Raw genomic sequence first — 14,419 nt, forward strand, 5'->3', positions numbered from 1 at the left:
CTGAATAAATTTGTTGAAATAGTGTCTTTTTTGGTCAGCTTCTCATTTTAAAAATTATTAATTTTTTAAATTAAAACCTCAGTTTCAAAAATATCATTGAAGGATAATCAATGAAGGGTGGTCTAAAAGATAAACAATCTGTCCTTCCCTCTAAAAGTTTCAGAGGTTCTCTTCCCTTTGGGAATCTACTGACCCCTTTAAGAATCTGATTAAAATTTCAGATCCTCGGGGTGCCTGAGTGGCTCAGTGGGTTAAAGCCTCTGCCTTCAGCTCAGGTCATGATCCCAGGATTCTGGGATCAAGCCCCGCATCAGCTCTCTTCTCAGCAGGGAGTCTGCTCCCCACCCCCCCCCACCCTGCGCCTGCCTCTCTGCCTACTTGTGATCTCTCTCTGTCAAATAAATAAAATCTTAAAAAAAAAAAAACAATTCAAATCCTCTTTGCAGAAAACATACATGTACGGGGCACCTGGGTGGCTCAGTGGGTTAAAGCCTCTGCCTTCGGCTCAGGTCATGGTCCCAGTATCCTGGGATCAAGCCCCGCATCCGGCTCTCTGTTCAGCAGGGAGCCTGCTTCCTCCTCTCTCTCTCTCTCTCTCTCTCTGCCTGCCTCTCTGCCTAATTGTGATCTGTCAAATAAATAAAATCTTAAAAAAAAAAAAGAAAAAAGAAAGAACGAAAACGTACATGTACATATATGCATAATTTTGGAACCCATCACAGAGAGTTCAAGGACTACCAAAGATCTTCTATGAATCTGTTCTGAATCAAATTGAATTTGCTATTATGGGATCAATCAGAGACATCAGTAAAATGCAATCAACTTTTAGAACTAAGAAAACATGGCCTCCTAAACAACCTACTTATTTTTTAATCTCAAAGGCACTTAAAATTTTTAAATTTTATTTATTTGAGAGGATAAAGAATGAGGGGGGGTGGGGATGCAGAGGAAGAAGCAGACTCCCCGCTAACCAGGGAACCAGACATGGGGCTCAATCCCAGGACCCGGAGATCATGACTCAGGCGTAAGGCAGACACTCAACCAACTGAGCCACCAAGGCGCCCCAGCACTTAGGATTTTGAATATATTTGTTTTTCCTTCTTTACTATGACTTCTGGGATGACTGGAGTTAAATTTGTAGTCCGCCTTTAGTAAGTGGCCAGGCAATTACTGCAGGCATTTTGTATAGTAATCTTACCCATGACTTCATCTTAATTTCTCTCCCCTTATTTTCCCATTTCCCCTGAGTTTTTAGTCCAGTTATACTTTTTTTTTTTTTAATTTGACAGAGAAAGAGATCACAAGTAGGCAGAGAGAGAGAGAGAGGAGGAAGCAGGCTGCCCACTGAACAGAGAGCCCGATGTGGGGCTCAATCCCAGGACCCTGAGATCATGACCTGAGCCAAAGGCAGAGCCTTAACTCACTGAGCCACCCAGGCACCCCCTTAGTCCAGTTTTAATAATGTTTTAGGGTATCAATGACTCACACCCTTGAGGCCTATTGCAAATACACAGTATGAAAAAAATCCCCCTTAAACTCAGGATGCAGATGTTTTAGCATATATATCGCGGCAGGGTTTTCTTAAAAATGGAATTCATTACTAATATTTAAAAATCCCAACATTTCACAAAAAAATCCAGATTTCAGATGTCTCTGGGAAAAAAATGTAACAAGTTCTTATCTCCCTGGGCCAGCATGCAAGTGGGATCAGTCCTGAGCAGTAACTGTGGTCTCCGAGGGTCACAGTTCTCACACATCCATTTTGCTCTATATACATTTTGTCTATATACTACCTGAGAGGTCCGGGGGTGACTTCAGAAAGAGGTACAAACTTCAGGATTCTGCAAACACACACACACGCTTTTTCTTAATCTCCAAAAGGGCTGGACAGGCAACAGGCACAATTCCCTCTTCAAACCTTCACCGGACTTCTCCTCTGCGCTAGGCTTAACCGGTAGGCGATTAAAGAGAGGCTGAAATCTGAGTCCTGGTTGACTTCTCAGGGCTCGAACCACTGCCACTAGAACAAGGTGTGCTCAAGCGAGCTACACAAAGTTACGGTTTGAACCCACAGCAGAACGGTACTTAGCGCAGAGTATTTACTAAGTAATCTAAGCTGGGTTGCTCTAAATTAGACACTTGTCTAAGCAAACCGCCGCCTGTGCGGAGGAGAAAGGGCAGGAAGACAAAGTCACGTCTCGGCTCGGGACTGAATCCCAAGCATCAGAGCTCCCAAACCAGCCCCACTCTCCGAGGATGTTCGCGTTTCCGGAGCAACCGCCAGGTCCCTCCCCCCTTAGCTCCGCCCCCAGCAGGCTTTCCCGCCAAAGGCCGTTAACACCGCAGAGCATTGTGGGACAAGACTCAAGGCTAGGTTTCACCCAATGCATTCAAGGCGCGGACTTGTTTTAAAAAGAGACTCATTCCCGGAAAAACTATCTTTTAAGGCTCGTCAGGGATTAGTTACCCCTCTAAGGAGGAATCTGTGTTTAATTTTTACCAAACGGATAGTCAATTCGCTTGCAAACCACTCTGCCAATCGGGAACGCGAGGAACTTTTTTCTCCCTTCGCGCGGAGGGTGACGTTGCGCATGCGTGAGCGTACCTTTCGCGGCACCCGTTACGCTCTTGCGCGTGCGTACTGAGATCGAATAGCTGCTTCCTCCCGCTTCTCTTCCTCCCTCCCCCCATATCCGTGCGCCGAGCTGATAAAGGCGCCATTTTGGAGGGGCCGCGGGAGACGTGGTGTCGCTGCGGGCTTGCTCTGCCGTGCGCTAGGCTTGGTGGGAAGGCCTGTGCTCGAGTCCGCGCTTTTCGTCGCCGCCATGTCGGGAGGTGGTGTGATTCGTGGCCCGGCAGGGAACAACGATTGCCGCATCTACGTGGGTAACTTACCTCCAGACATCCGAACCAAGGACATTGAGGACGTGTTCTACAAATACGGTGCTATCCGCGACATCGATCTCAAGAATCGCCGCGGAGGACCGCCCTTCGCCTTCGTTGAGTTCGAGGACCCTCGGTGAGGCGGCCCGGGGCTTGCCGTCTTGAGGCAATAAGTTGGAGTACTTGGGGAAGGCCTTGATACAGAGAATGGGGAGGTGGGCTCTTAGGTTGGGGGTAAGACGATATCGCCCATGCAGGAACCGAGTAAGGAGCCGAGTCGCGGTGTTTTTTCTGGTGGCTGGGCCCACGGACGTCCCCAGAGCGGACTCTCCGTCTCGGAGCGGGAAACTGAGGCGCCGAGGGCTGGTGTAGTGGTCGGGAGCCTGGCGTGCTTCTGGGTGGGGGAGGGGCCATTCCTATTATGCAGCGCATGTGGGCTCTTCCACGCTGGGTGCGCATGTGCGGGGGCCGCTAGTTCCTGACTGAGTTAGCGGCCCCTCCCGGGCCTTATTCTTAAATAAATCTCTTGCTTTCTATGATCACGCAGAGACGCGGAAGACGCGGTGTATGGTCGCGACGGCTATGATTACGATGGATACCGTCTGCGGGTGGAGTTTCCTCGAAGCGGCCGTGGTACAGGCCGAGGCGGCGGCGGGGGTGGAGGTGGCGGGGCTCCCCGAGGCCGCTATGGCCCCCCGTCCAGGCGTTCTGAAAACAGAGTGGTTGTCTCCGGTGAGTTTATTGTTCGTGAGGGGTGTTGAGAAGGGACAGGAACCACTTTTAAGTTTCTCCTTGAGTGACCAGTTTTGACCAATTCAAGTTTTTGTGGTACGTCGTAAATTACTTAAGTTTCTTGGGTGAATTTAGTAAACGAAGATTACCGTAGTGGAGATGACGCCAATATACTACTTATTTAATTTACCATTAGGTTGGATACCTAGAATATGAAGATTTTGACATAATTTTTGGACTTCGGATTCCAGGATTTTAATGAACTGCTCTTTACCTAGGACCGTGAACTAATCATTTATTTTAAAGTAGTCCTTGTTCTAGTGTAAATTTATGTTTAATGCGAAATGTAGGGTGATTGGTATTGAAAAAATACTTTTTTAGGACTGCCTCCAAGTGGAAGCTGGCAGGATTTAAAGGATCACATGCGTGAAGCAGGTGATGTATGTTATGCTGATGTTTACCGAGATGGCACTGGTGTCGTGGAGTTTGTACGGAAAGAAGATATGACCTATGCAGTTCGAAAACTGGATAACACTAAGTTTAGATCTCATGAGGTAGGTTTTACATTTACTCTTTTTTTTGGCCAGAATTGGATACAGTGGTCTAAACAGTGGAATTTGAAGGTAAGATTCAGGCAAGGGTGTCCAAGTAAAGTACCAGATTCCTGGTTTTAGTTACGTTGTATTCGTTCAGCATGCCTGAAGACAGGTGAAAGCTTAGATCTTTCAATCGAAAGTTCTGTCTATTCAATAGGGAGAAACTGCCTACATCCGGGTTAAAGTTGATGGGCCCAGAAGTCCAAGTTATGGAAGATCACGCTCTCGAAGCCGTAGTCGTAGCAGAAGCCGTAGCAGAAGCAACAGCAGGAGTCGCAGTTACTCCCCAAGGAGAAGCAGAGGATCACCACGCTATTCTCCCCGTCATAGCAGATCTCGCTCTCGTACATAAGATGATTGGTGACACTTTTTGTAGAACCCATGTTGTATACAGTTTTCCTTTACTCAGTACAATCTTTTCATTTTTTAATTCAAACTGTTTTGTTCAGAATGGGCTAAAGTGTTGAATTGCATTCTTGTGTAATATCCCCTTGCTCCTAACATCTACATTCCCCTCATGTCTGATAAATTGTATTTTAAGTGATGTCATAGACAGGATTGTTTAAATTTAGTTAACTCTCCATGCTCTTCAGACTGTGATATTGTGTAAATGTCTATTCTGCTCTGGTTTGTGTGAACTGGGATGTTGGGGGTGTTTGTGGTTATCTTACCTGGGGAAGTTCTTATGTTTATCTTGCTTTTCATGTGTCTTTCTGTAGACATATCTGAAGAGATGGATTAAGAATGCTTTGGATTAAGGATTGTGGAGCACATTTCAATCATTTTAGGATTGTCAAAAGGAGGATTGAGGAGGATCAGATCAATAATGGAGGCAATGGTATGACTCCAAGTGCTATTGTCACAGATGAAATTGGCAGTATTGACCTTATACTAAAAGGCAAGGGTTGAAAGTGATTATATATATATATACATCTACCTTAAAACATTTGCAAACATCTTATGCAGTTATCTTTAGCTACAATTGCTTTGCTCTTTAAACCTTGGCAATTGTGGCAAAATTATATTGCCCATTTTGTAACAGTTTATTTTGCTCCCTTCCCCCCTTTTTTGTTTTAATAGGGACTAATGTGGGAAGAACTGGCTAATTTGTCACAGTGCTTAGTTACAACTGTTAATGTGTGACCTGCTGTTGGTGTACATGTGGGTACAGGGTGTCTTTAATTCCAACCAGATAGAGTATAATATCAATACTGCTAAATCTGCATGTCCTCTGTGTGACTGATATAGCGTTGCTATTTCATTTTTTTAAGACAAAATGAAAGCAAAATAGAATTCCAGTGTATTGGTGTAGATAATCTAGTTGGGAATACTTTTAAGTCTCACCTTCCCCTTTTAAACTAATATTCATAATTGACTCATGTTTAAAACACTTTAATTTACAAATTAAATTGCAGATGGGAGCATTAGGTTTAGTTTAGACTTAGGGTGGGTAGCAGTACAAGTAAACTTTTCAACTACATAACTTTTTGCAACCACAAAACCTGTAATACGCTGTACAGTAACAAGTGTTGGCATTATCAGTTGAACTGTAAATATAAAATGCTTCTTCCAATTAGTCTCTATGATGATTAAGTTTCTAAAATTTATCTGAACACCATTCAGAAACTTGTTTTGGGGAATTTGATAGTTATTGATGTACATCTGTTAAACTGATGACAGACATAACTCATCATTCCCCAGAAACCTTTTTTGATTACAGTATCTAACATTTTGCCTCCTCTTTTTTGGTTTTGCTGGTTATAAAGGTTTGGATTGGAGAGGGCTCACTGGATCCCAATCCTTGGAGCTGGATCATTGGATTCAAATCATAATGTGGATAGGATAGGGAGGATGAATTACAAGGATTCATGGAGCGGGATCAGATTACCAGGAACATAGGAGTGGATTCCTGCCCCAACCAAACCGCATTCGTGTGGATATTTTTTTTTTTATTCAACTTAATTGGCTATTCCAAAGATTTTTTTTTTTCCTATTTTTGACGATTGGAGCCCTTAAGATGCACGATGGAATTGTGTTTTGCATTTTTTGGTAAAAGGAGCAAAGCGAGGACCTGGAGATAATACGCTGGAGCAATCTCCTTGGAAGGATTCAGCACGAGTAGATGGTAAACATTTAAAGGGGAAAGGGGGGGTTTGTTTAAATAGTAAATCAGTAAGTCACTTCTAAATTTAAAGAACAAAATTGGAGTTGAAGAATAAGTAGGTTTCCAATTGGCTATTGCCGTTTTTCTTTGAAAAAAAATAAACATTTTTTAAAAAACTATGCATGGTTGTCCTTTTTCCTCTTCATGTAAAATTTTAATTGGGTGACTAGTTTATCAGTTAATACTTTGATAAGATTCTGTTACATGTTAGTAAATTAAAGGTTCTTGAAAGATTATTTCTAATAAATGGAATTAGCCATCTTAACTGTTAATTATAAAAGTCTTTTGGGGGAGATAAGGTAAGAATAAGGCAATTGTGTATATAATATGTTAAATGGGTGATCTATTTTCTGAAAGATAATCTTCCCATACTTTGATAAAAATGATTAAATTTATAGATGTTTGTTTTTTGGTGATCATCTAGACAACATAGGCTTTGTGCAGAATCGGGTAGTGACTAGTTAATGTTAAGTTGGAGATAGCCTTTGAGATTTTCAAGCTTTTCTCAAAAATTGGTAAGTATTAAATGTTAAATTCAGTGCAGATTAGAACTCTTAACACAAATTACATTTTTTTCTGAAATGTAATACACTAGAATTTTAACTGCTTATTTATTGTTCATGAGAAGCTGGGCCTTCTTTATAATTGTGCCTTGCAAACCCTTCTCAACTATAATATTCTGTATCCAGAACATACCAAAGCAGTGATATATATCTTAGTCTGCTCGTTCTTGCATCTTTTTATTTGATAGCCCCTTGGTGCTAAATTTTCAATGAGTTGGGGGAGGAGATTTTTACTTAAAATCCCTAATCTTTTTCTTTTGATTTCCTCATAGCTAGTCAAAACCATCAAAACACTTTTTTCTGCACCCAAAAGAAATAACTAAATATTAGCATTTGCCTTGGATGCTAATAAGAGTTGGAAGCTGAATTTAAGACCACTATGGAAGTGACATAATTTCGAAATCTAGGAAAAGCTAGACATAATCTTGGTAATAGAAGTGGCCCTAAGGGATTTGCATAAGGACACCCAACCAAAACATTTAGATGAGCCTTGTGGAATGTAAGGAGGAAGATCAGGGATGTTAAGTTTAAAACCTAAGATTGCACTTGTAACTTGGTTTAGATTAAGGATGTTACAAGTTTCTATGTAGGAATTCAAAATACAATGTTCAAGAAGTGGAAGGATTTTAACTATTTCATGTATAGAGTATAAGTATTTTTAAACAACTAATTTTGGAAAGTTTAATGTAAGCTAAACTTAAGCCTATGTTCATTGAATGTGTTGGAAACCAGATCAAGATGAAAAATTGCCTTCAGTGAAGATTGAGTGCATTTAGGCTAAGTTGAAAGCTGTGTTCTGCTAAAAACTTGAGTAGTCCAAACGTCAGAATTGAGGTATAGAAAGTACTGTCTGATAATAGGGTGTCTGAAGATCAGAGGACTTGGCTGCATATTTATAGAATATAGATAGGCACCAGACCAGATAGCTCAGCGCTGTGAGGGCAGATGCAGACTTGTTTTTCAGTCTTAGGAAATGAACCCTAAACCTCTGCCCATTTTGGCAGCTGTAAGAAGAAAGTTGTACCGTTTTGCAACTAAAAAAGTAGCCCTGAATTGTTCCCCTTTTCTCTCCCTATTTATGTTCCCTTAGAATAGTGTAGGGAGCCTATAATTAGTTTGTTATTTTCTAACCAAGGAAAAACTTTAAGAAGCAATTACTTTTCATAACGTCAGATTGAATAACCCACCTTGCTGTTCAGCCCACATCCTTCTGGAAACAAAAGGTAAGAAACCTATTTTCTGATTCCTAATTGTTTGGGATCTGAATTTTATTTTTAAAAATTTGTTTAATTTTTAAAAAATAACAGATTTTCCTTGTTAAAAATGTTTCTCCCCACTAAGTTTCATACCTTCATAAATTGAGTGCTCCCGTGTCCAGTTAACTGTAGTTAAATATGATTCTAGAATTTCAGCTCAGTTTTATCTTTGAAACCTCTTGCTCATTAGGATTGATGTATGGGTTGTTTTTTTTTTTTTTCCAAGTTTTCTGTGTAGATGAATTTATGTTTTTCTCACTTTGTATATGAAAGTGTACTGAAACTACAAATTAAGTTCTGTGTATTTACCATAAATAGTATAAAAAGAGACTTGGGCTGAAGTTCTGTTGTAACAACCAGTCTTTGGTTTAATTAGTTTATCCCAGTATGAAGAGTGCAAAGGCAGAAAACGTGTTCACAATCTCTTATCCAAAAATTCTGAAAATTTTTTGTTGAATGTGAAACCTGACCAGAATTGATGCCTTCATTTTGCACTTAACTGGGAATACATGGTCTTCTGCAGATTTACTGAGGTTTCGTTACACACTTGCCATAGGCATTGCTGGGGGTGTTACATGATACAGAGTCTATTTGTATACCTTTATTTTATTATAGAAACTGCAAATGGCTCTGAATTTCAAATACACCTGCCCCCTTGAGTTTGGGTAAGAGATTATAGAACTCTAATGAAATATTAAGCTAAAGCTTCATGTGCATGAAAACAAACCTGTTAGTGTGGATCCTTTCTTAATGGAGATCTAAGTTTCCCGTCTTTTTAGGCTGAAGCAGCCCCGAGAAAAAAGGTATGACCCACATTTCTTTATATTCTGTTGCTTAGTGGACTCATAGTTGTACACTGAAGGAAGTACTCTGCCATCCTAGTGTATGTAGTGGTATATATTCAGTTCTTTGGGGGCAATTTTTCCCCCCAATACTTCACAGGAATATTGGTCAATACGATCCATAGGAGAAGCTGGGATTGGCATGAATTGATGAGATTATAAGGAAACCTCAGTTCATTTTGATTGTCTTTGAATAGATGGTAGTCCTGGCAAAAATTTGCTCTAAGGCCCAAGAAATCGTAGTTCTACTTAAACCAGCACTTAGTCCTGTGATTGAGGGCTTTGGGGATGCATCTTGATAACTATACCTGAAGGTGGTTGTGATTTTGTATGAATGGAGATATTTTTCTATTTAAAGAATCACTTGGTGCTTCTGTAGTACCCCAAAAAAGTAAATAAAATGAATTAGTCTTTTCATATGCAAGTTAATTTAGGCAGAAATAATCTCTTAATAAACATTTAATTAGTAAGTTCCTTCAGCTGGGTTATTGGGGGAGAGAATTTATGCATGCCTTTGCATAAGGAGTTGCTGTTTCAGGTGTACAGAATGACAGAGGACAGTACTTAAGATCTAGAGTTCAGCAGATTCTGGGTGTTTGTCTTTCTCTCCAGTACAAAGGACTTAACTCCTGTTGTTGCCTTGTGACTTAGAACTCTATCAGCTTTTGAAAGAACTATCAGTGGTAATAGAAATGGAGAGGCTCCCTAGAGTGCTATATACTCCTCTTCACCAGATACGAGCAAAACAGCAGATAGGGTTGCCAAATGTCTAGTTAACGTGTTTTTGGGGTGTTGTTTTTTTGCTTGTTTCTTTTACCATGTTCTTTTCTGCTCCCCTATTGGAGTCAATGCTAGGGAAAACCATGCAGCCACTGGAGGGAGCTATTATACAAAGTCAACCAGGAAAGTATCCTTACCACAAAGAATCGCTTAAAGCTAGGTGGACACAAATTATCTTAACTTCGGAGCTGATAGATAGGATTAAGTGGGGTGTTTAAGGGTGGGTAAGTTTTCTTTTTGTATCTTGTCAAGTAGAGGATCCATTTAGGTCTTTATGAATAGAGTTTTACTAGTACTGAACTGCTAAAGAAGAAAAATAGGTTCAGGGGCTTAGAAAATGCTGAAAATATGAATCTGCTTATTTTTCTACCTCCCTTGTACACCTAAAGGTAGAGATCAGTAAGGCCAGAAGAGTAAGAATTGGGTACCGGAGTCTATGTGCTGCACGTTGCAATCTAGGCATAAAATTGTTCTTAGGAAAAATGAAAATGTTTTCAGAACTCTTTGTCGTTTGTTTTTATGGCATGAAACATTTCTGGACTGTAATTTCTCAGCATTACTAAGATACTTAATGAGTGTTAGTGTCTTAAATTGCTTATTCATGAAGTTGACTGTTTATATTTTGTTTTCTAGGCTTTTTCTTAACTAAGCACAGAGTATCTTGTGATCAGGAAGTCAATACACATAGTTCTCTTGTCATGTTTACTTAATGTCATTTTATATTAAGACTGCTGAAAATTTGGGGGAATTAACACTTCACTTCAGCATTTGTCATTCCCATCATCTCCTTCCTTATAACCTTACATTGCAAAAAATGTAAGGGCACAAAGTTACCTCCTGTTTAAATTCACTAAAAATACTGCTAAAGTTTCTTAGGCCCATTTGATGATATAACTTCGTCAATATGGTATGGAAGCACCCTCCTTAAAACGTTAGAAACTTGTCTTCCTTGAAAAATAAGATACTAAGAGCAAATAAAAGAATTTTTTCCAGGAGAAGAAAATCAAGTTTGCACAGTAGAGCTTATCTGCCTGCCTGTCATTTTCTGTGGCAAGTGAGGCCACAGAAGGTGGTTGTTGACTAGCAGGCTTGGTACAAGTTGGATGGAGAATGCTCTAGACTGGTTATTTCCTATCCTTAATTCTAGGAATTTTAGCTATGAGGTCTCCTTAATTTAACCTATGAAGAGACCCTCTAAAACCAAAATTGTACAACTGAAAATCCAGTATTTCCCTTTGTAAAAGAAAAAGGCTAAACTTGGAGATTGTAAAGTGCCAGAGGCGTTGCAGAATTGTGTCCTGAGGTGCTGAGTGTTAGGGGAGCCTTAACACACAAAGTTTGGGATAAGCTTTCAAGTTGCAGCAGTGATTAAGGTTTAAAACAGGGACAGGATGCTGTATTCCTTAAACCAAAAAAAGCCAACAGTCCTGGGCTGAATCACTCCTTCCCTTAATGCGGCTTGCTTAGAAATGTCATTTATACCATCTATTGTATGGTCAGTGAATGCCAAGTGTTGTTAGAAATTCATTAGTATCTTCAGCCCAAGCCCTAGCTGTCCACCAGCTACTGTTGTTAGGTAATTTTTTTAAAGTGAAAAATATATTTTCTCACTTTATACGATAGTATTTGAAACTTCTGTGCTTGGAGGTTATTCTTAGAAATAACAGCAGCTGAGCCCTTTGGTAACCTAGCTCCTAGCCTACCTACCTCTATAGTTTCTTCTCTAGCCCTTCCTTTGATAAATTCCATGTCCCAGGACTAGGCATTCTGTAGCATTTCTTGCATTTGGTCCTACTGTTTCTTCCTCCTGCAATGCTTTCTGTCTGCTCATTTAGAGAGGTATAACTTAACATTGGATAGTATCTCAAAAATGACCTCCTGGAAACCTAATACCCATTATACAGACAAACATTCCTTTGTGTGTGGACACAGACTTGTGTATTTTGCTCTAGTATATAGCCATGTCACCTAGCTTGCTTGCACTATCCAGCCATCTACTTCAACTTTCTTGCATCATGAATTTTTATTTTCTGAGGAACCAAGATGTGTCTGGCACAGTAGTCACTATAAGAACTCACTTTAAATGAGAAGTACTATTGGTTCTTCCTCTGTTCCCACAGAGTATTTCTACTGTATTTTGAAACTGCCATTCTGCCTTGATTATCAGTGAGTTGTTTATGTATCTGTCTTTTCTAACAGGTCGTAACCTTTCTTCCTCCCCCTTCCAGGTACATAGCGCAAAATAGCTATGCACTGAATAGACACTCAAGATAATTATCCAATTGCTTTGGAAGAGATATTTGAATTCTTTCCCGTTCTGAATTTCTTGAATAAGTAACCAGTGAATATAGGTCTAAATTTCTTTGTGTCTTAAGTTGGGAATAAATCTTTAACTGATATTTATTGTGTAGTAGTAGAAGCTAAATATTTGTATGTAACATTAAAATATCATTTTCCATTCTGTGACCTCCTGGAGTGTTTCTAGTTATTTTTGAGACTTTTATTTTTTTAAGAAATTTGAATTACAAATAAATCGAGTGATATCCACATTTTAAGATGTGAAATGTTGATTCGCAGTACAGCAAGCACACTACAACAAAGAAAACTTAAAAATGGCTCCTTTGTCCTCTAAAACCAGGTACTAAACTTACATCAAGGTCGTAGTTCTATGACTTTCTGTATAACCAGTTCCTAGCCACAGTACCATTGTATCTACGACTTCAACTATAGTTTGCTGCATCAAAATGCTGTTCAGTTTTGTGTTCCATCTCCATTTGCCATATCAGCATACTTCCTTGTACACCCAGATTCATTACTTAAAAGTGTTTAAGCTGGTTTCACAGACTCTAGTCTACGTCCTGGCCATCAAGTCTGATCTTCCTAAAACATCATGTCAACTCCCTTAATACAAATCAACTATGGGTTTTAGTCTACCTTCCCAACTTAACACTATTCTCAATCACATCTTCCCTTGCTATGGTTGGTCTGGTAAATACTGACCATGTTTGGTTTTGCTTTTGTGTTAATAGACATTTCTCCTTCCCTCCTCCCACTTAACATTATCACCCTGAAGCTTCAAATCCTGACTATCCTTAAACTTAATTCCTGAAACTAAAAAATAAACTTCTAAGCCCATATAATAGCTCTCTTCTCTGTGATGCATTTAACTTCACAGTCTATTTTATTACTCTTTGAAATTTTTGTGTTAATTTTTCCTACCCAATGAGGTTTCTGTAATATTTTTATCTCATTCAGCCAAATGCAGCACTGATAGTTTAATGTTAAGAGATGGAAAGAACTTCTATTCCTTAAAAGCAACACAGTAGAAAACTGTTTCACAAACTTTTGGGTAACTGGGTGGGTTATTGAAGAAGAAAATCTTAATACTGCATCAAATAGTTTTCTGATGTGATGCTAGGGAATTCAAATATAAATGGTAGCCTAAGGGTGCCTGGGTGGCTCAGTCTGGTTTAGTAGTTGAGTGTCTGCCTTGGTTTCAGATCATGATTTCTGGGTTGTGAGGTTGGGCTCTGCTCAGCCCAGAGTCCGCTTGGGATTCTTTACCCCTTTTACCCCCCGACTTCCAAATAAATCAATGCTAGCATAAGGCATTTATAATGGGAGAAGTGAATGTCCCAAAAATCAGTCTGCAAAGAAGAAAGTTGGTCTTTTGCAAGCTGTACACACTTTTTATTGATCATCAAAAATTGGTGTTCTGCCTTAGAGTGGTTCCCTCTTGCTGCTTCCTCCTGTGTCTCCTTTTTACATCATTCTTAAGCATGATTCTTAACAGAAGAAGCCTTAAAGTACTTAAAAACAAAGTGGTCATACCTCCTTGAGAATTCCTACAGATTTGGGGGTTGGATTATTTTGGCCTTTACTAGTTCTCTATAAAGACATTCATAGATGAAGATTACATAAACTTTAGAAAAGGGGGTAGTATATTTCCTTGGTTTGGGAATCAACATGGCTCCAGGATTCTGACCTGGTGACTTAATTGTCTCAAAGCCAAGGGACTCAACAAACTTCCTTCTCCCACACACATACCCTGCAAGCATCCCAATTTCTTTCACCTCTAACACTACTACTTCATGATCATCTAAAGACAGAAAGTTCTTGGACTAATTGCACTATATTTCTGCTTTGCTTTTTATTTTTATGTAGTGTCGTATAATGTGTGCACTTGGATGTTGTATAGTTGTTCCATATATGTGTGTTTTACTTCCCCTAGGTATGTGATAAACTCAGAGAGCAAGCACTGTATTAACTTTTTGACACTCCAAGATGCCTGGTATGCTAAGGCACACCTTAATGTTTATGAATAAATATGTTCATGAAATCTTAGGTGCATGGGATAGCTTAGGTGAAGTAGTATGGTCCTGCAAACATATTGGCCTTATTTCCAAAGTAGTAGCTTCAAGGGTTCATGCCCTTGCTACCTTTTTTAATGGAAAGTTTTAAGGGAAACATGCAAGGGCATAAGACAAATACCTTGTTCTCAAGGAAAGCAGTAGCTAACTGTTCCATGAGGTACTGTGATTCATTTTAATGCTTATCTGTTATTAGCCTCATTGTGCAGTTTGGGGAAATAAGTTCAAACATG

At 39.7% G+C, this 14,419-nt stretch overlaps 1 protein-coding gene and 1 long non-coding RNA gene across 2 annotated transcripts; both read left to right on the forward strand.

Moving 5' to 3' along the window:
- The first annotated feature begins 2,695 nt into the window (after positions 1-2,695).
- SRSF1 (serine and arginine rich splicing factor 1) lies at positions 2,696-4,681 on the forward strand. Its single transcript, XM_044248603.1, has 4 exons — positions 2,696-3,019; positions 3,431-3,615; positions 3,997-4,169; positions 4,369-4,681. The coding sequence occupies exons 1-4, from the start codon at positions 2,826-2,828 to the stop codon at positions 4,561-4,563; spliced, it is 747 nt and encodes a 248-aa protein (XP_044104538.1). The 5' UTR covers positions 2,696-2,825; the 3' UTR covers positions 4,564-4,681.
- Positions 4,682-4,689: 8 nt separating this feature from the next.
- Positions 4,690-6,494, forward strand: LOC122906537. Its single transcript, XR_006384557.1, has 2 exons — positions 4,690-5,049; positions 5,978-6,494. It is a non-coding gene; the product is annotated as an uncharacterized LOC122906537 (long non-coding RNA).
- Positions 6,495-14,419: the final 7,925 nt, after the last annotated feature.

Source organism: Neovison vison, chromosome 5, assembly GCF_020171115.1.
Source record: "Neovison vison isolate M4711 chromosome 5, ASM_NN_V1, whole genome shotgun sequence".
Classification (NCBI taxonomy): Eukaryota; Metazoa; Chordata; class Mammalia; order Carnivora; family Mustelidae; genus Neogale; species Neogale vison.